Raw genomic sequence first — 22,480 nt, 5'->3', positions numbered from 1 at the left:
GGAAGCAGGAAATGCTAAAGGCTTCACCTGTGCATTTATAAAGTGGCCAGCCATGGCGGGCCTGCTGCAGGACTACCAGCCACAGTATCATCTCTCTCTTTTCCCTTCGCATGAAGACCAGACAAAAACCTCATTCTCTGAGCTCCAGCTAAATGTCCTCTTTCTGAGACACTGCCGCTGTCCCAGAGATAGACGCAGCCCCTTTTCTGGGCTCCCACCGAAACCCCCATCACGTCTATCATGAGACGTTGTGCTACACGTGCCCCTCCCCCAGCTCAGCCCTGCAAACTGTGTATCCAGTAAGGCCGAGCACAGTTCCTGCGTTCCTCGAGTGTGTACCCAGAACCCAGCTCGAGGCCTGCGGGCAGCATGTTAGCAGTTCTCGAACCCTGGCCCCAACCCCCAGTACCTTATTCAGAGGTCCGGGCTGGGGATTCAGGAATGTGCATTTCTCTTAAGTTCAAGGCGCTACTACTGCTGTCTTGGGACATACTCTGAGAGCCACTGTAGTAGACTTCTCATGTATCAATTCATGAAAAAAAATGCAACTCGGAGACTCATTTATTAACGAAATATAAACCAGCCCCTCACTCCTGAGGAAGCTGATGTAATGAGTAAAACATGGGAATCCGAGAACAAAGACAAAATTTCTTCTCTGCTGCAAGCTATACACACCACTTACTCCACTCATCACAACCCCCTAGGGAGTTTTCAGAAGTATGTGCCGGTGTTCCATCCTCCAGAAATTTTGACTGGCCTGGCCTAGGGCGCAGCAAGGCATCCTCTTTTTCAGAAGCTCCTTGGTGATTCTAAGGAATGTTCAAAGTGGAAAGGCTGCTGTTTTTTTTTAAAAAAGGAGTCACCTCCTGGTCTTTTTGGTTCAGTCACTAACGTACAAAACCAAGTAATCTGATGCTGTCCTAAATAAGACACGGCGGATTCCCATCTGAGGATGTGCAGTGCTACACAAATACAATTCCCCCCGTACTTCGATGCACGATATATTATTCATCAGTTGCTGATAACCACCCCGGTCAGGCTGCTCACCATAGCAGCCTGGTCCGAAAAGCAGCTGGTGATCTACAACCTGGCCAGGCTCAGTATGGACGGTGACAGTGAGCATAAAGCAGGCTGGGGCGAGCTGTCCTACAGCCAAAGACAATGCCTGCAATTGAAACGTCTAATAAAACAACAATTCAAGGCCACACGGCTCCCTTGGGCTCCAGACCCGTATGCTCTACTGCCTCCTGGACTTTTCCCATCGGAGCGCTGCAAATCCCACCCATCAACTCCATCCCGCCTGGAGCGTTTGCAGCCTCCGTGAATGGATTTATATCTGTCCAGGCTTCCGGGTCAGAAGCCTGTGTGGCATCCTGGGATACACTCGTTACACACAGTTATCCATCAGTTCTACCTCCAGATCTGCCCGAGTCTCTTGTTCTGCAACCTCACTGGTCCTGCGACATCATTTCACCTGCAGGAGTCACCCATCTCCCTAGTGCTACTGTTGCCCCTATAATCCATCCCCCACAATCCTGCCAGACTCATCTTTCCGAAACACCAAACACGTCACGCCAGTTCCTAGCTTCGAACTCCACGGTGCCCCTCCCTTCACACATAGCTCCCCGCGAACTGGAGGCTCGGCAACGCTCCCTTCCCCTCCCATCACACTGAATCACCAGTGCTCTTCAGGACTCTGCCACTCTTGGCACTTCTCTCGGAATGCCCTTCACATCCTACATCATATTCTCTGGGGAAATACCCATAGCTCTTTGCAGGCTCAAATGAGTAATCCCTTCCATTTGGGGCTATACCCGGCCCCCTCTCCAGGTAGAATTCAAAGCAAGGACTAAATACCAGAAGGCTTCTTTATCCTGCATGGAATTCTATCATCGCTTCTGTGACATCTTCACACTTGTTATCTATAGATCTCTCTTCCCATACTTGACTTCTAGACACTTAAGGGCAAGTATCCAGTAAGATTCATTCCTAGAGTTCAAAATGGGGATGGACAGCACAAACTGTCACCATGGCTCGAACATAAAGAAAAAAAAGCAAATAAAAGCCAAGGCTGTAATACACAGCATCCTTTTATTCGAAGGAAGAACAACAGTGGTTAACTTATGTAATAATAATTAAATAAACGCAACTACATGAACTAAATCAAGGCCATGTTTGCTGGCCCCCTAGTAACAGGTGCAATTGTGGCTATAACAAGAACTGTGTACAAGGCATTCTCACCTAACCCTGAGTCCACTCAATTGCAATCTGAGACTCTTGATAATGACAAGTTCCAGATAGAGCCAGAAAAGATACTTGGACTCTGGGTTTTTCCATGAGAACCCACCAAAATGGGATATAATGTGGGGCAGAGAAGGAAACTCTACCCCGCACTCAAGCTTTCACAGATGATTTCTTAAGCAAAAGCTGCTGAAATTTGGTAGGAGTAAAGTTTACTTTAAGCATATGCAACTCACAGATGCTCAGTCAGCAGGGTCAGACATTTGATCTTATACTTCGGCGTCTTCGGAGATTAAAATGTCAAATCCAGTTCTTAGCTTCTAATGAGGCTAAGAAAACAAGCCACCACTGCTCGCCGGCCCCAGCTACCCCTCCTGCCCCAGCTGGCTCAGGGAACTTTCTAGACAACTGAATCGAGTGTTTCTATCTAAACCTGTTGCAAGGAAGCTGGACCTGATGACTCTGAAAATGTGAAAATTTCCGTCAAACCGGTTATTTGGCATAAGTCTCAAAGCCTGGATCCTTGCCCGAATTCAAGCTCACCTGCTTACGCCCATGGGCTGGATGGCAGACTATCCTTAGATGCTGTGCAAAGAGACAACTGTTGGAATTTTCTCAGAAAAGACAAGCTTTTAGAAGGGAGATGAAAAAGAAGGTATGGGCAGAAGCTCTGATGCAAACGGGAATGACCTACGAGAATAAGCTAAGATGTAAGTTCTGTTCCATGTGTGTGGATGGTTCAGAAATAAGCCAGTAATAATTAACTGAGACCAAAAATGTTTCTTATCATAATTTTGAATGTCCACAAGTGACAGAAGAAAACAAAAATGGGATTTGTTCAGCAGAAATCTGAGGGGCATAATATAATTTTTAAATTGTGTCCACAAGGAAACAACACATGGGTGAGCCATGTTCTAGAACTTGGACCTTTTCTCAAAACATACCTCTGCTGGTAAAACCATAAGCCCGTTTCTACTATACTAAGTCCAAATGAAAACACACACAAGCACAACTTTCACAGCAAGCCACAGAGCGAGTGCCAGCCGATTTCTTAGGTGTCCTTCAACAAGCCGTGTGTCTGCAACACTCTGATCCTGCCCCCGTATCAGGGCTTGGGGCACCGGCATGGGGCTATCTTCTCTTAAACACCATGACCATCAATTTAATGTTAGAGCTGGCTTGCCACTCCTGTCAAGAAAGTTTCAGACACTAGCTGCTGGTCCTGGAGCTTTGATCAAAGGAAAAACAAAGAGTATTTTCTTTTCAAACAGGGCAGAATTCTTCCTCTTTACTGACACTACCTCTAAAAACACTTTAAAACATGTTAGTGCCATCACATGGACCAAGTCTAATTACACAGCACAACGGATTCTGGCAACCGCCTTCTTCAAACTTCAGAATAAGTTTCCGAAAATCTATGGACTATAAAACTAAACATATGAAGCCTGAAATGGCAGTCCAAAGCCGATGGGAGCTATCAGCCTGTTACTGCTAGCTACCCGGGTGTGGACAGATGACAGACACACAGACACTGGTCTCCTTTTCAGATCTGAAAAGCAATCTACTAATACTTAATTAGTGGCCCAAAGAACCACTCTGGAAGCAACAACAGAAACCATTAAGATTACCCCTGCCCAGGAGTCTCGGGAGTCCCTGGCACATTCTGTGCACTCCATAAATATTTGTTGAATTGAGCAACGAGGGCTCAAGGACCTGGAGCTGGCAAGGGACATGTCCACCTTCACACAGAGCGGGAATAAGGACACAGGCTCCTGGCCTCCAGCCCAGTACTGAGTGGCAGTCCTCTGGTCTCCTTAGAGGAAGGAGGGTTCACTCTGGATACAATTTGGAATCCCTGAGTTTGTCCTCTTCAATACAGCCCAGACCTACTGAACCAAGGATGTCCTCAGAGGAGGGGCCAGGCAGGCTGGCTTGGCTGGGAATACCACCCAGGATCACTTCCGGAGTAGCGCCTTCACCTTTCCGTTTTGCAAGAGCAAGGGGTTTGCTCAACAACCGTCCAGCAATCTCCACGGTCACTGCTCACTTGGTGATCGAGCTCCTCCACAAAAGGTGTCTCCTGAGGACGGGCAGCAGGAATCCAGACCACGCGCCAGGTGGGTTCCCCATCCCCGGTCCTCATCCTCCCCTGCCAGCTTCCTACATCACACACACCAACAGGGCTCCCCCGAAACCAGAACTCACACAGGACAGCACAGGCAGGGGCTGGGGGAAGCCCTGAGTTTGAATCCTGCCTCTTGCTGGCTGTGGGAAAGTCGCTTCTCTGTACCTCAGTTTCCCCATATATAATGAGAGGACCCATCTCGTGTGGTCGATGTAAGGATTAAGAGGACACTTAAAACGGTGTCTGACAGGACCAAGTGCAGGAAGAACAAAAGACACCATATCTTAGAACCAAACAAATCTCTCTAAAATGAGTAAATTTTCTAGAACAGAACTGACCAAATTTGATTGATATGGGTCTTTCACACTTTTTGTTAATAATCTGCCCCTTACACTTTGGTCTTTTTATGTTACTTTAACCCAATGACATTTGCCCACCTACTCTCACTATTCTATCCAGGAGGATTCTGTTTTAAACAAACACGGGAATAACAGGCAAATTAAGTGGTATTTATAGATTTCTTAGAAACAAATCGCCAAGCACTAACAGTAGTGTTCAAAGGGCTAACGGCAAGGAGCTGGGAACATTTCTGGAGTAAGAAAAGCGATGCTTTGGAGGCACTCCAAGAGTTTCATTTAAAATAAGGATGGGGTCCCCTTGCCACCTGCCTAGAAGAACCCTATTGTCAACTGATTCAGGCGCAGGACCACAGCCTCCCGGGTTCACAGCATGGAGTAGGGGAGCCCGTCAGTGAAAAGACTAATCCCTTATTACTGAAATCACCCCCACGTCCTCGTTCCCATATTTTTGCAAGACTGTTAAAACTCCAGATGTTCCAAAAGAGCTTTGTAAATGGGCAGGTAATCTCTCCAGAGATTCCACCTCCACTGCCAGTGATTGCCAAACCCAGCTGCCCAACAAAAGCACCGGAGGAGCTTTTTAAAATACAGATGCCAGATCTCACCCCAGCCCAGAGAAATGAGAAAGTCTGCGGGTGGGAGCCACACATCATTTGTTGTGTTTTGTTTTAAAGTCCAAGTGATTCTAATTTGCAACCAAGTTTGGGAACCACTGCTTTATGCCTTAGCGCTCCCACAGCAAAGGCGCTCAGCCCCAAACCCAACTCCCTGTGCCAATGACATCAACAGCAAGTACAGACCTGACTCTCGGAACCCGGGCTGCTCGATCTTGAAATTGTGCAATTAAACCTTCTGAGGCATGTTTCTCGCGTCAAGCGACTTTATGGTCGGTAGTCACGAAGCCAGACTCGCTCATGTTGGGTCTGGGCAGGGCACACATGAACCATGGACATCAATCCTTTTTTTTTTTTTTTAGTTAAGTTTAATATTTTGGTTGGCCTAATGTCAAATTCTTCAAAAAGCTAGAAGACACATCCCAAAGAGAAAAATCTCTGGATTTTGAGGAGGAAAGCTTGCTGTGAGTCCTGTTTTGAAACCGCGGGGCCCCGGCCAGGAAGGGTTCCGCCCCTGGGGCGTTCGCACCAGGACCCGGCTGTCGCGCCGAGGCCGGTCCCACCGCTCTGTCCACTCCACCGCGCAGCGCGGACACGCGGCCCAAAGGCTGCAGGTGGGGGCGAGTCTCGGGAGTCCCGGGAAGCCACCACTCACAGAGCCCACCGTCTGGGGGGGCGCGGACGGCCGGGGGCAGCTCGCGGCGGCAGGGGGGCCGCGGACGGGCCGTGCCGAAGGGAGGGGCGGCCCTCCCAGCCGCGCAGCACAGGTGGCTGGTGTCCGGGACGAGCTCTCAGGGTCAAGGGTGCGCCGGGAGGAGGGCTCGCTGGGTCGGAGAGCCGGCCCGGGGGCGGGGCGCGGGTGCGGAGGGCCGCTCCCGTTCCGGAGGTCCGAGGGGGCGGGATGGACCCCGCGCCTCTCCTCGGCCCCCGGGCCCGGGCTGACTGCTGACGCACGTGCCGGGACGCACCCGCCCCGCACCAAGCGCTCGCCGGGGCTTTCACCCGGCGGAGGACAGGAGAGCGGACGGGAAAGCCACGCTCCGGGCTCCTCGGCCCGCCGCGCCTCGCGCCCGAGGTGCCCCGCCGCCCGGAACCGAGTCGCGCATTCCTCGGCGGCCCGGCAGAAGCGCGGCCGCCCAGGACGGGAAGGACGGCGGCGCGGGCAGCCTTACCTTTCTTCTCCTCCAGCGCCGGACTCGCCTGGAAGTGCGCGGCCAGCAGCGCCAGGAGCACGGCGCGGCCCGCTTCGGAGCGTCGCATCGCGCCGGGCTCCGCACTCGGTCGGGACGCAGCGGCGGCCGTGCAGGGGGCGCGGGACTCGGCGGCGCGGGGCGGACGGGGCTAGCGCGGGGCCGCGGGCGTGCGCACCGAGCCGGGGCGGAGGCTGCGCGCTGCGCCGGCCGCCAGGATGTCTAGCTCTCTGGGGCGGGGGCGGGGGCGCGGGCGCTGGGAGGCCGAGCCGAAGGAGGAGGGACCGGGAGGAGGGGCGGACGGCGCGCCTAGCGGAGGAGGAACCGGCGGGAGGAGCGTCGGCCGGCGGGACAGGGGGAGGCGGACAGCGGCGGCCCCGGGAGCCGGGTGCCCGGGGAGGGGGCGTGCGGAGCCGAGCGAGGCCTCGGGAGTTCATTGCCGAGCCGGGCGTTCCTCGCGCTGTCCCTCGGGACGCGTCCCCGCGGACTTGCCTGCTGTCTCGTTGACCCAGACTACTGCGAGCCACTTTTATGCCAGGGTTCCCGTTTCCCTTCTTCCTCCCTTCAACTTGCCGAGCAAACTTGTTCTAGCTCCGGGCAAACTGGCCGAGCCTTAGGCCAAGGCCGGATGATGGTACTTAGGGGGAAACCACCGATTTATTCTGGCCCCCAACTCCTCTGAGCACCCCGGCATCCCAGTGGGGGGTCAGCGGCGGCCTGGCCTCCAAGAAGGCAGTTAGCCTCGCCCGCGTGGATGCGGTGGGTGCCTGGCCTCTTGAGATGCGCTCTCAAGTCCGAGGGTCCTTCGGATCCCGTCAGGCACCCTCGAAGTCATCTGAAATAAGGGCACCCAACTCCTGACACAGAGACTAGCCTTGGAAAAATGTGTGTTGAACGAGTGCATGGGCACCGATGGAGCCCGCAGCATTTCATGTGCCAGGAGTACCTGAAAAGCAAATGCATGCAGTAAATCACTTCAAAAAGTCAAGCGCTGAGAATCAAGGCTCAGCACAAACACTAGCTAGGTGCCCCTCTGCCCAGAGACAACCACCCTGTAACTCAGGCAGGAGAAAAGCCAGGGAGACCACTAAGGACTCGGCTAGAAGAAATTTGGCTTTCTCAGGCTGCAGGAACTTTTTTTTTTTTTTTTTTTTTTTTTTTTTTTTTTTTGCCGTACGCGGGCCTCTCACTGCTGTGGCCTCTCCCGTTGCGGAGCACAGGCTCCGGACGCGCAGGCTCAGCGGCCATGGCTCACGGGCCCAGCCGCTCCGCGGCACGTGGGATCCTCCCGGACCGGGGCACGAACCCGTATCCCCTGCATCGGCAGGCGGACTCTCAACCACTGCGCCACCAGGGAAGCCCCTGCAGGAACTTTTTAAGCTAAATTCCTTCAGCAAAGCCCGCAGGACAGATGTCTTCCGCCTGTCTACAGCCAGATTCCCTCTCCTCACCAGGTCCACTGTGACATTCAGGCGGTTCAGCTCTGGTCTCCCTGCTGTTTAAGCAGGAATCACAAACCTACAGTAAGTGGAGTTAAAGCAGGACCTTTCCTAAGGTGGGAGGAGCAGAACTTTGCATCTTTCCTTCCCAGGCAGCAAGTCCATGGAACCTGAGACTTCCGTTAAGTTTGGAGTCATCTGTGTTTGTTTCTTTGTTTTAATGAATCAGGACGACCACTGAGCCTGCTGAACTCATCCAGCCCCTGGATGAAGAGGGCTGTGTACGTTCTGCAGTCTGTGGCTTCGGTCCGCTCCACACGCTCCAAACGAGGACTTAAAGTGGTTTGTAAAGAAACAACCTCAGGAAAGGACAACCTGCTAGAGAAGGACACCGAGGCATACATCAGTGGGGGCACAGAATGCAGCCAAGGGTGCGTCTCGTAGCAGATCTGCTCACAGAAATTCTGTGCGTTTACTCCACAAGGGCCACAGACTGGGCCCTAAGCCATTGTCAAGGAAACATTTGTGTGGTAGCACGTGTATACTCTCCATTAAAACAGCAAGCTATTCAAGCTACATCAAGTATTTAAGACTGCACAGGGATTTCTCCCATGACTCTCCCTAAAGGAGAGAGCAACAACCTTCATAGTGCATCCTTCCGTACGACCTGATGGCATCTCAAGAAGCAGAGCTTTGTGAGAACAATTACTTGAAGAGGCAGGGTGCCACTTCAGGCACGCGAACCCATACGGGGTTGGTCCCAGTGACTGGAGAGGAATGGGGAGGCTCAGCATCCTCCTGGGACATGTATGTGAAGGTTCAGTTTCTCCTCTGAGCTTGTGATGTGAGGGGTGACATTCAGGATGACTTTATGCTCTTTGACAGGTACGTGGAGTGGAGTGTACTCATGAATGTGTTACTTGTTAAAAAAAAACCTGTGTGGCTGAGCTAACAGAAAGGACATCCTCTTGAGAGAACGGAGCTTTGCCCAGACTGGGCCGTGTAGACAAGATGCTTGGGTACCCAGCGTCTGCAAAAAGTGATCCCACGTCACGTCCTGAGCCATATCCCGAGCAAAAGCTGCCCCTACCACCACCACAGGCAGAGCAGGAGCAGCCTTGACTCCACTGTATTAAGTACTGATCAGAAATTAGCTTATCTGACCACCAATGAGCTAGGTTACGCTTTTGTCTGCCTTTTATAGCAAGATGATGCTGTGGCTGGGAAAGGTTAAGTAAATAACTTGCCCAAAGTCCCAAAGCATCCTTGCTAGTCATGAGGCCAGGCTTGAACTCAAACCCTGGCCACGTCCTTCGTCACTCTCATACTGCCACTCTTCCAGACCTGAGACACATGGAGACTTGAGGCCCCCAAATTCTATTTCAGAATATCTTGGAAACTTTTTAGAGAAGGTACAACCAAAATTTCTACTTGGCCCCCAAATTCCTACATAAAGCATCCGTGCACACCAAGTATGCACTGAGACTGTAGTACATCCCGTATTAAATCTTCTGTGGTCCATCCATTTTCATAACACAGGCTGTTCATTACTTTGCCAGCCACAAATCGGAAATTTTTTCCCCTCCTCTAATGAGCAGTTCTCCTCTTTGAAGAAGTTTCTGAGTATTTTAAGTAAGACTTTAATCCTTTCTGGAAGGAACATGGCAGTGAATCCCCTGAAACCACACACCCTGTGGAAGGGGAGGAGAAGCCAGGATTATTTGGCAGGGTGACAGTGGGAGGGCTTCAAATATTTTAAGTTCCATTTTAGGCAAAAGGCATTTGACCACCTGTTTTCTCTGGCCTTTGAGGTCAAAGCAGGAATTGAAGAGGAAGAAACACCAGAGTGGCAGATTTCAGAATTTTTAAAAATGTCTTTTGTAAACTACTGGAGTTATCTAAAAGTGGGACGAGCTGCCTCCAAGTGGAAAGTGTTTCTCCATCCATAGGGAGGTTTGTATGCAGAAAGAGTGCGAAGGGAAGCTGTGAGTTAAGGGCTGAACCAGATCCCTTCCAATCCTAAAATTCTCTAAGAACATGCATGTCTAAAACAGGTTCCCATTTCAATGCACACGCACTCAACAGCTCTTCCAAAGATATATTTTAAGAAGACACAAGAATTGTCACTGGGGAGGAGAGCTAGGTAGCTGGGGGTCAGGAATTAGAAGGAGACTTGTCTTTCAAATGTCTGTCCTTTTACACACTTACAATTTTACGCTGTGAGCAGGCACTACCTGCTTCTGAGACGTAGGAGTCAGTGGCCTCAGAAAGCCTGTCGAGGTTCCTGGGCGGTGCTGGTGGCAGGCTTTCCAGGTTTCCTCTCCCTTTGAGTCGAGTTATTTGCGTTTGACTCTGAGTTGAGACCTATCTCTGGCAGAATAGAAAACAGCAGCTTCTTTTTCAGGGATCGTACGCTGACACCAAAGTGCTGAGGCCTTCGTTTGTCATTAGTATTCTTAGTAGTAGTATATGTTATTAGTATTCTTCCTTATCTCTAGGGTTGAGGGTTACGTAATGCTCAAAAAGCAGGATTGCGTTTTGAATGCCAGTTTCTGGCGTTGTTGAGATGTTTGTTAATTACTTTGCACAGGGATCCTGTAGGAGGTTTCTGGACTCTGTACAATGCCTTGCCCATGTTAAGGGTTTAAAACTGACACTAAATATTTTGTCCAAGGTGTCACCACTTGTCTCAGAGAATAGTTATAACTAGAAACACTAGCCTGGAGGTTTCAACTGGTGGCCGGCAGACCAAGTTCAGGATACAGATGTGGTTTTGTGGGGCTTATTTAATATTTCTTCTAATTGAGTTAATAGCAGCATTTAAAAATCAGGAGATTTCATATATAAAATGTGAATTTTGTGTTTCTTTTGAAAAATGGAAAGTGCTCGCCAATTGGGTGTGCTTTCATGCAAGCTGGCATTTGGCGGGGTGATCACTGTCCCCTTCGGAAAGGACACTGGGTCTTCAGCTCACGCCGACACCACCAAGCCTGACCCACCAGTTCATGGGGCCTGCGTGGCTACTATAGGCATTAGCCTATGCAGCACTGATTAAATAGTGCTACTGCCACTTTTTAGGTGTGGTTTCCTCTCACCTCTCCCTTCCTTTCTCTATCCCACTCATTCTGGCTCATGGCCTGTGTGTGCATATCTATTTGTTGAGAGATTTTGGTCCAGAGGTCATAATGCATTGAATACCGTGATAGACCTTATGTTAAATTAGTATATTTCAAATATGGAATAATGTAAAAGGACAGATGTTTATCACAGCTCATGATTATACCCTATCATTATGGTTGACATTCTTAAGGCATAGAATTGAATTTAACCAATTAAAACCTGCTGGGGAGAAATGCAGCCCTGTTGTAGAGCTGAGACACAAGGCTCTACCTCTCGGTTATGGGACGTGTGTGTGATGAGCATGAACAGACCCTGAGTTGGCGATGGAGGAAGCCCAGGGAAGGAGGTGGAACATTAGGAGGTCAACAAGTTTTGTCTGACTGATTTGTCCATAGTAAACTGTAACAAATGATAGAATGTGTGCTTTCTTAGGAAACAACTAAAGAGACTGAAGAGAGAGAATGGTATCAGTTTATTTTTCTTCACAAAGAATATAGATGCAGAGAAATTTTTTGAAAGTCTTAAAGTGTTCTCTCATGTTTTAGTTGAGATTTCACCCCCCACCCCAAACAAATGGACACTGTGTACGAAGAGTTCAAAAGGGCCAGGAAAACTACTTCCTTTAGATTGTCTTTAAGCAAGAGAAGTACTATGAAAGGGAGCAGATCACTTTTGAGAAAGTCCCCAGAAGTTAGATTCAAAGTGGCATTTTAGGTGATGGTAGATCTAGAGGGTCTGCAAGGGGGAGAATATTGTAGGTTAAAAATGATTAACAGGGCTAGAGCAATCCAAGGTAAATTGCTTTTCTGTTTCTGCAATTGAATGGAAAATCAGAAATTCTTGCACGTGTTAATTTCGTAGAACTGAGCCACAGGAAAGCCTGAGGTTGAAGCTTAGAGGTGAGAGGGACCTTGGAGATACGGCCCTCCCATTTTATAGGTGACAGGTAAGCACCTTGTCCAAAAGAATTGTTTCAGGGAGAGAGAAAGGAATAATAAAAATATACCTTGTTAATAAAATAAAACACATAGAACTTTTCAGGGTTGTTAGCAATTTTATTAAACTTCAGAGTTGGAATAAGTGGTATTTCCTAAATACTCACTTACTGAGTACAAAGTGGCTGGGAGACAGAGGTCAGCTACCAGTTCCTGCCCTCATAGAACTTACAGTCAGCCTGTAATAGATTAGTTAGACTAACTCGGGGTGTGTGTGTGTGTGTGTGTGTGTGTGTGTGTGTGTGTGTGTGTGTTTGCGTGCGTGTACAAATAGGAACCTTTCTATTCTTTAGTTTTCACCAATTTCACTGATTTTTCAATGCTACCAAAATAATAGGATGTTTTACTCTTCCACTTTAAAAATAAGTGTCAGACGTAACTAGAATCCTCAATGCCTGCATTCAGGGAAGTTACTGTTGTGTCACTGGAGACTGGTGAGTTGTTCTGAGGGTGGCATTTAGTTTTGTCACATGCTGAGATCATTTGGCAAGGGCACTGCTGCCTCTCCTCTTCAGTAGTCTCACTGGAGACCAGTTCATTGTAGTCCAGTGGAGAAAAGTAGTGTGTCCCGCAGGGTCTGCCTGCTCTCACCTCCATGGGAGGATGGTACCTTCTGGTCCCCTGGAAATCAGCCTTCGACTTGTATAACATGTTAATGGAGGGATTCATGTCCCTTCTGGGCAGACTCTCAAAAGTGGGGTACACTTCCCCATGACACCCTTTCCTCTACCTTGGTTGGTAATGGTCCAGAGAGTGGCTTGCTTCTCGGGCTGGGCCTGGAGGAAGGTTGCCGGCAGGGAGCAGACCCTTCAGCTGGTCGCGTCTACACGATGGACAGGAAGAGTGGAAGAGACACTCACCTTTGTTCGGCTACCTGGATGTGCAGGTTGTTTCTTACTCCGTTATACCCTGGCATTACTTAATTTATACAAGAAGGACTTAAACCTCTAGTTAAATATTTAAATGATATATTTTATGAATCATTTATATTAAATTATTTATTTTACATTTGATACATAAGTATTCATACATATATATTATACATGTGTGTTGTGTATAATATATATTATACACGCACTTACACACACACAAATATATATACTGGCCGGGGGGGTGGGTGTGAAGTAACCAAATGAACAACGATCTAAAAGTTGCCATTAACTAAATGTGCCTTTGAGCATGTTTTATTTATTCAGTCTTTCCAACCAAAATCCTTAGTTTTTGTCTCTGTAAATTGTCATTAATGCTTGCCACATAGGATTATTATGACTTGAATTAATGTAGGTAAGGCACCTAGCAGATAGCAAATGACAAAAAATACACTGTGTGCATGTGTTTTTCGGAGCTATGGGTTGTATATATAACGTTCTTTCATTTCCCTGGAGATTTTCTAAGCCTTCCTCATATGCAGACAGAGCAGTAAACAAACACAGTTAATGGGCTCAGCTCTGAGCCCAGTCGGTGGAGCGCAGCCCATTAGATTTATCCTTCAGCTAGTCTTCATGGTCATATAAACAATCTAAACATAGAATTCGTCATTAAAAGTTAAAAAAAAAAAAAGACCCCTTCAGCCTCCCCACGGCACACGTTAGCAACAATGATTTTTTTTCTCCTGAGATTTTTAATTATGAACTTCGAGGACCAGTGGTGTTCCTTGCCTTCCGAAGAACTGCTATTGGTTGCGGCAGGTGCAGGGGGAAACGGGCAATGACCCTCCGAGCTAGCGCCCGCCGTGCGCTCAGCCGGCTGTGCAGGTGCACCGGCGCCCGCGCCGCGCAGCGGCTCCCCTCGCCTCCCTTCCCTGGTGCCCTGCGGCCCGCTTCCCCCTTCGCGGTGGCGGCGCCGAGGGCCGTCCGACTGCAGACCCCCGCGGCCACCCAGCGGCGGTCTGGCTCGGGGAGGGGAGGCCGCGCGGAGCTCGGCAGCGCGCGGCGGGGCGGGTCGCCCTTGGAGTTGTTCTGGCTTCTCCCGGCCCTGCGTCTGGGCCGCTTTGGGATGTGCTGCCCGTGCGGCGCTCTTTGATTTGACCGGAGATGATGGTCTGACCCTGTACTGTGATTTTGCGGGTAAGGATTTCATTGTAACTGCGTGTTTTTACTATTTTGCCCTCTCCCCCCACCTTATCCAAACTTTTGTGTGCTTTTAAAAAAAATATTTAACTTTTAAATGAGGGATTGGAAGCAGGCCTAGCGGGAGAATTGGGTTTTCCATGATTTCAGCAGGACAAGGGAGGGCAATATTGGCTGCTTTTGTTATCCCTTCTTTTCTGAGATTTGCGGAATTCCTCAAGTTTGTTTTTCAAACACTACCAAACATAAACTAGATAGCTACTGGGAAGCAGCCGCATAGCACAGGGAGATCAGCTGGGTGCTTTGTGACCACCTAGAGGGGTGGGATAGGGAGGGTGGGAGGGAGATGCAAGAGGGAGGGGATATGGGTACATATGTATATGTATAGCTGATTCACTTTGTTATAAAGCAGAAACTAACACACCATTGTAAAGCAATTATACTCCAATAAAGATGTAAAAAAAAGGAAAAAACAAACAAACAAACAGTGAGCGAGGTCTCCCGCGATGTCTGTGCCCGGCACCTGCCACAGAGACACCCGACCCCCGCCCGGACCCGCCGAGGTCTGGGGAAGCTGGCTGGGCTCGCTCTGCCGGCGGCTGGGGAGGGAGGAGCAGCGCCGAGCGTCCAGCCCCGCCGGGTGGAGCGAATTCAACTCCTCCTCCTAGAGGTGTGATGGGACAGACCTGGTCCTTTGGACGTAGTCCTATCAAGGGTAGTGCCACGTGGTAGTGTTGCAGGAGAAAATAGGGCTCAAGAGAATGTTCCTGTACCAGGTCTCTGCGACGGGCGCCAAGTGAGGGTCCCTGGCTTTGCGCGGGAAAGAATTCAAAAGGGAGACCATAGTAAAGTGAAAATAGATCTATTTAGAGGGATACTCGCTCCACAGACAGGGTGTGGGCCTGCCCAGAAGGCGAGAGGCGGCCCTGGGGGATGCACGGTCCATACACAGAACATGGTCTGTCTCGAAAGGCGAAAAGCAGGAGGCATGGATGTGGTTACTTTTGATGGGCTGGGTAATTCATAGGCTAACAGGAGGGAGGGTTATTACCGCTATCTTGGAGACAGGGTGGGGATTTCCAGGAATTGGGCCATTGCCCACTTTTTGGCCTTTCACGGTCTTCCCGGGAACTGTCATGGCACCTGTGGGTGTGTCTTTTAGATGCTAATGTATTACAATGACTGTATAATGGGGCTCAAGGTCTACTGGAAGTAGAATCTTACAGCGTCTTGGACCTAGTTGGTTTTAACCAGTTTGTGTCATGTCTTTAATGGCTTTGTCATCCTTTTAAAGGTTGTGCCCTGCTTTCTTCCCTCCTTAGTATCCTGGTCACCCCCATGCACAGTCCCTCTAAACCGACTGTTATTTGACCAAGCCTGGAACTACCTTAAAGAGATCCACATCTTCTGAAGGAAACAAACACCTCTGCAGAAGCTCTCACCAGGTCCTTGTCATCTAATCAGGGCAGTTCCCACACTGCAAGCCCTCCCGCAGGTCAGCTGACAGTGTGTTTACTGGATGGGACACTTTTACCTAGCCTTAGGACACCTAATGACCTCAAGTTCTAGATAAGGAGTAAGATAAATTCCGTGGCATCAGCTTTCATGCACCAATCTGGTCAGTGAGTACCTTCTCCTGAACCTAAGGGGGCCTCCAGGGGTATAAAATATTCTGGAAAAAGCAGATCCTCTGCTTCGTGTCAAGTTCCAGCTGCTCGTAGCCCCTGCAGGCATTCCTGGGCATAGAATTCCAGCTAGGAAATGTTACTTGACCCCGAGGCAGGGAATTATGCCACTGCTAACCAAACAGACTGTTGGGTTAACCCAGGACCAGCTCCAGCAGGCTGTGCCTTCTCCAAGGCCGTTTACAGAATCACCAAGTTCTTTCTCTCCAGCAGTAACCAGAATGTGCTCTGGTCACCTCCCAAGACAGCCCATTGATCTGTCACTTCTTCAGCAGATGTGGGACACGGAGGTAGGAAGACTTGATCTTTGCCCTTGGTTCCACACTTGTTTGGGGTTAAGGAGAAAAGTGAGTGGAAGATGGCCTTCAGCTAGCCCCAATTAAATGTGAAGTTGTCTGGTTTGTGTAGTAAACTCCTCGGCCACCATACTTGCGTGCATGCATTATCTGAGAGCCTGCTGTGGGCTGGGCACTGCTTACTGCTCAATCTCTCAATTGTTAGGTCCGGGCTCATCACATATTGCAGTGGGTGGAAGACTGCCAGTAAACAGGCATTCTAGGGTAAGTGCTGTGCAGAACAATGAAGGAAGGAAGGAAGTAGCAGGAAGATCAATGGATTTGAAATGAGATGGTGGTGGTGACCGGGGTGGGGGTGGGGGGCGCAGTGTGCTCCCTGAGAAGGGAGCCCCTGAGTGCACGGAGGAGGGGCAGGCAGTAAGAGCTGGCACAAAATAATGATGAATCTGGGTGTGAGAGAAAGGCGAGGGTCAGCAAGGGGTTGATGTAGTGTTTACTGAGATGGGAGGAGAGTTTTAGAAGGGAACATCTGAGAGTCTGATTTGAGACTTGCTATGTCTGAGATACTTTTAGATACTGGAGAAGTAGTTGGATTTATGAGTTTGAGCTTCAGGAGGGAGGTCCAGGCAAGAGATAAAAACTATGATCCTCCATATACAGATGCTACTTAAAGTCTTGAGACTGAATAAGGTCATAAAGGGATTAGAAGAAAATATAAACCGCAAGTAGCCCCGGGGCCTCCATTGTGAAGACACGGGAGATAAGGAGGAAGAAATCAAGGAGACTGAGAAGGAGTGGCCTGATCTACTGTCCTGGAGGCAAGTGGGGCTTCAAAGAGGAGACTTTAATCAGCTCCATCAAAAGCTGCAGATTCCTCAGTGGAATCTGGCACCGGAATGTCACTGGTGTCCTTGTCAAGAAGAAGTTTCACTAGAGTGGTGGGGCGAGAGTCCGATTGGAGTGCGGTTTTGATTGAAATTTTATTAAATTTATAGGAATATTTAAGAAGTACTGACCTCTTTAAAATACTTTATCCACCTGCTGATAATATTAAATCTTCACATTCAGAAAAATAATGTTGTCCCTCTCGTATGTCTTTTTTCCCCCCCTTTATTTCATAGGCAGACATCAAGTGATGATTTTGCTGTGCCGGGATCTGAAAGGTATCTGTGGAAGGAGGGCAGAGGGAGGGGCCGGGCTACTCCTTCAGGGCAACTACTGGAGGAAATGGAAGCCAGAAGGTCTGGGAGAGAACAAGTGTCAGATCCAAGCATAAGAAGGAGCTGGGAGGGGGAAGGAGAAAGGAGGGGGGCGGGTGAGCTCTGCTCACTGGCTTGGCTTGGAAGGAGGTGAGAGTTCCAAGGACCCTTGACAAAAGGCAATGGCTTTTGATACACTTAGGTATGAAGATTGGTGGGCTGTTTGTGTCTACTTATTAAGTGAACTTAATTTAAACTTGGAGTAAATAAGTTCACATGGTTCAAAATTAAATAGGATTAGGGACTTTGCTCGTGGTCCAGTGGCAAAGAATCCGTCCTGCCATGCAGGGGATGCGGGTTCTCAATCCCTGGTTGGGGAACTAAGATCCCACATGCCATGGGGCAACTAAGCCCGCGAGCCACAACTACTAAGCCCGCGAGCCACAACTACTGAGCCCACGTGCCTCAACTAGAGAGCCCCGCATGCCGCAAACTACAGAGCCCATGCACTCTGGAGCCTGCGCACCGCAGCTACAGAGAGAAAACCCACGCGTCACAACTAGAGAGAAGCCCGCGCCGTAATGAAAGATCCTGCATGCCGCAACAAAGATCCCACCTGACGCAACTAAAGACCTGACGCAGCCTAAAATTAAAAAAATAAATAAATAAACTAAATAGGATTAAAAATGTGTAGAGTGAAAATCTGTCCCACCCCTGTCCTCCCAGTCAGGCGGTTTTCCTTCCAGGAATGGTTCTTCCAATACTCTATACACAGTGTTCTTTCTTCACTTAAAAAGTATATGTAGGGCTTCCCTGGTGGCGCAGTGGTTGAGAGTCCGCCTGCCGATGTGGGGGACAAGGGTTCGTGCCCCGGTCCAGGAAGATCCCACATGCCGCGGAGTGGCTGGGCCCGTGAGCCATGGCCGATGAGCCTGCGCGTCCGGAGCCTGTGCTCCGCAACGGAAGAGGCCACAATAGTGAGAAGCCCGCGTACCGAACAAAAAGAAAAAGTATATGTAATAATACATTGTGGAACTATTTCACGTCAGTATTTAACATCTCCTCATTCTTTCTTTCCATAGTAGAGTATTTCCTCTTATGTTTGTACTATAATTCATTTACCTAGTTCCCTATTGAAGGACATTTTGAATACTTCCAAACAATGAATAACCTATAGCACTGGTTTTATGCATTTGCAAGTGGAATTTCTGAGTGTTTTGTTTCTGATTTAAAAATAAAATTTTTTTAATTCTCTTTTTAAGATCTGCATTTAAAAAATTAACGTATAATTTACATGAAATGAAATGCACGTTTTTATGGTTTTATATGGTTTAAATTTGCCTTTCTCTATTGTTTAATGGTATTGAGCTTTTTTTCATGTATTTATTGGCCATTTGTGAAGTATCTGTTTTAAGTCTCTTGCCAATGAAAAAAAAGGTATTATCTATATGTATAACTGATTCACTTTGCTGTACACCTGAAACTAACACAACATTATGAGTCAACGATACTCCAATAAAAGTTTTAGAAAAGGAAAAAAGTGTTATCAACTAGATTGAGGTATTGTTTACATATAATAAACTGCATCTGTTCAAAGTGTACAATACAAGCCCCGTGAATCACCACCACAGTCAAGACGCAAACGTTTTTATCACCCCGAAAGGTTTCTCATGCTCCTTGGCAAACCCCAGCTCTCTGCCCCTTGCCCCACTCAACTACTGATCTACCCCTACAGCACTATAGACTAGTTTGCATTTTCTAGAATTTCAAAAGGAATTATCCTGTATGAAGTACACTTGATCCTTGAACAACACTGGTTTGAAATTTGTGGGTCCGCTTATATTACATAGATTTTTTTCAATACATACATCAGAAAAATTTTTTGAGATTTGCAACAATTTGTAAAAACTTGCAGACAAACCAAGTAGCCTAGACAAATCAATTAAGAAAAAGGTATGCCATGAATGCATAAAATATCTGTAGATGCTAGTCTATTTTATCATTTACTAGCATGAAATATAAGCAAATCTATTGTAAAAAATTTTGTTGAAGTCTAACAAAATGTATGCACACACAGGCACCATTTGCAGTTAAGAGAAACGTAAACAAATGTAAAGATGCAGCATTAAATCAAAGCTGAATAAAATTAACTGTAGTACACACTGTACTACTGTAATACTTTGGAGCCCCTTCTGTTGCTTTCATGTGAGCTCAAGTGTTGTATCTGCTTAAAACTCCCTGTGACGCCCATTAGCTCCCCCTGAGCAGCGTGTCTCTCCAGTAAATTGGATATCTCAGTAAAAAGTCATCTCTCAGGGTTCTCCTGTGTTTTTCGTCATGTTTAGTGCAATGCCGTAAACCTTAAACAACACAACGGGACCCATGAAGTGCCACTAGTGATGCTGGACATACAGAAAGAGTTGAATTACTTGATATGTATGGTAGGTTGATGTCTCACTGCTGCTATTCCAGCAGGCTCAAAAACCTTACACTTTTTGTGGAATACCTTTTTATCTTGTACTGAAAAATGCAGCATTTCTGCGGGTGCAGGATTGCTATTGAAAAAGCATACCTATAGACTCTAATATGTTCTAGAGAAAGCGAAGTCATATGAAAACTTAGAGCAAAAGGAGGGTGAAGGATCTAAAGCTGGAGAATTTAATGTCAGCAAAGGATGGCTTGATAATTTTAGAAAGAAATTTGGCTTTAAAAGTGTCAAGATAATAGGAAAAACCTATTATCTATCTGCCAGCAAGAGGCAGCAGATGAGTTACCAGATGCTTTTAAGAAAATCACTGAGGAGAAAGGGTATCTGCCTGAACAGGTTTTTCATGCAGATGAAAGTGCCCTATTCTGGAAGAAAAAGATGCCACAAAGAACATTTATTAGTAAGGAAGAGAAGCCAGCCACCAGGGTTTAAGGCAGGAAGGGATAGGCTAACTCAACTGTTTTGTGCAAATGCGGTTGGGTGTATGATCAGGACGGCCCTTGTCTGTAAATCTGCTAACCCCTGAGCCTTGAAGGAAAAGGTAGACACCAGCTGCCAGGCTTTTGGTTGTACAACAAGAAGGCACGGGCGGTGGGAACACTTTTTCTGGATTGGTTCCATCGATGCTTTGACCCTGCAGTCACAAAGTACCTTGCCAGTAAGGGACTGTATTTTCAAGTTCTTTTGATATAGGACAATGTCCCTGACAACCAAGAACTCCATGAGTTCAACACCAAAGACATTAAAGTGGTCTACTTGTCCCCAAACACAATGTCTCTAATTCAACCTATAGGTCAGGAGGTCATAAGGACCCTTAAGGCTTATTATACATGGTACTCTGTGGAAAGGATCGTCAAGCTATGGAAGAGAAACCCAACAGAAAGAACGTCATGAGAGTCTGGAAGGATTACACTACTGAAGATGCCATCGCTGTTATAGAAAAAGCCATGAAAGCCATCAAGCCTAAAACAATAAATTCCTGCTGGAGAAAACCGTGTTCAGACGTTGTGCATGACTTCACAGGATTTACGACAGAGCCAATCAAGGAAACCATGAAAGAGATTGTGGATATGGCAAAATGGGTGGGAGGTGGAGGGTTTCAAGATAGAGATCCTAGAGATATTCAAGAGCTAATAGACACCACGTGAGAGGAATTGACAGAAGACGACTAGATGGAGAAGAGCACTTCCCAACCTGGGCCAGACGATGAGGAAGAAGACGAGGAAGAAGCAGCGCCCGGAAACAAGTTGATGCTGGACAAGAGGGCAGAAGGGCTCTGATTACTCAGGACCACTTTCAACACTTTACAGCCTGGACCCTCTATGATATGGGCACTGAAACTAAAGCAAATGGTGAAAGAAGGATTGATATTATACAGAAACATTTTTTGAGAAGTGGAAAAGCAAAAACGCCAGACAGAAATTACGACGAATTTCCATGAAGCTACACCGAGTGCACCTGCCTCTCAGCCTCCGCTCCCAATTCCTCCACCTTTTCAACCTCTGCCGCCCCCTAGAGACAGCAGGACCAACACTCTTCTTCTTCCTCCCACTCAGCCTACTCGACGTGAAGACGGCAAGGATGAAGACCTTTATGATGACCCACTTCCACTTAATGAATAGTAAATCATCATCGTATCACACAGTTAATAAACTTATCTGTTTATTAACTATGTATGCGTGTCTTTGTGTGAACATCTAAGAACTGTACAGCAAGAACTATATGAGACTTTTATTGTGTCATCATCATCAACGCCTGAGTGTTCCTCGTGTAGACCATCACGTGCAAGACTTGTAATGAAGTGGATAGGCTATCCTTACCTAAGCAGAAGGTGAGAGATAATGAATACAAAATTAATGATGTGTTGGTTTTCTTACAGTCTTATAACTTTGCTTTCAAAGAATTACATTACCATACAGCATGCCTCTCTCTCTTATAATCAGAGAAACTATGTATCAGCCTATCATCACAGGTAAGGGTCTTTTTTAAAAAATGTAACAACATTTCCAATACTGCATTATGAATATGACTGTACTACTGTATGCCATAAAAGTTTGGTAACAACTCATTCATTAGTGTATAGACTAGGCTACCATGAAGCAATTGACGTTGATTACACTGGGCGACCTGGAAGCCATCATATTGCTGCCGTTTCATTATCAATGCATGAATCATTCTACCTGTAAATACATATGAATTTCTTTTCTACATTATCTTTTTATTTTTGATGTCTAGTGTTAGTGATATGTAAAACATCTACAGTGTTTTCTATTGCATAAGCCAGTATCACGTAGGTACTGACAGACAGATGATTCATCTTGTAAACAGGCAACGTAAACTTAGGGTATCGATAAATGCGGTACACTGCTGTAAATGTATTATCTCTTCTTACAGTTTTCTTAATAAGATTTTATTTTAAGATTTTATATTAAGCCAGAGGCTTAATTTATTTTAAGACTACAGTGTACAATACATATAACATACGTAATATGTGTTAATTAACTGTTTATGTTATCAGTAAGGCCTCTGGTCAACCGTAGTCTATTAGTCATTACATTTCTGGGGAGTCAAAAGTTGTATGTGAATTTTCAACCTCTGTGTTGTTCTTCTTTTCTTTTTATACATCTTTATTGGAGTATAATTGCTTCACGATGTTGAGT

At 47.3% G+C, this 22,480-nt stretch overlaps 1 protein-coding gene across 2 annotated transcripts in view; it reads right to left on the bottom strand.

The window, feature by feature from the left end:
- The window catches only part of EGFR (epidermal growth factor receptor), a 190,014-nt gene extending 183,330 nt beyond the window's left edge, over positions 1 to 6,684 (bottom strand). For both annotated transcript variants that reach the window (XM_082846492.1, XM_082846493.1), the window contains exon 1: positions 6,512 to 6,684. In XM_082846492.1, the coding sequence (XP_082702618.1) occupies positions 6,512 to 6,599 (88 nt within the window). In that variant the 5' untranslated portion in view covers positions 6,600 to 6,684. The remainder of the gene's footprint in view (positions 1 to 6,511) is intronic.
- Between the last annotated feature and the right edge of the window lie 15,796 nt (positions 6,685 to 22,480).

This window comes from Leucopleurus acutus, assembly GCF_964270905.1.
Source record: "Leucopleurus acutus genome assembly, chromosome: 9".
In the NCBI taxonomy this organism is placed as follows: domain Eukaryota; kingdom Metazoa; phylum Chordata; class Mammalia; order Artiodactyla; family Delphinidae; genus Leucopleurus; species Leucopleurus acutus.
Note: the sequence above shows the minus strand (reverse complement) of the source record. Positions and strands in the feature narration are given on the sequence as shown.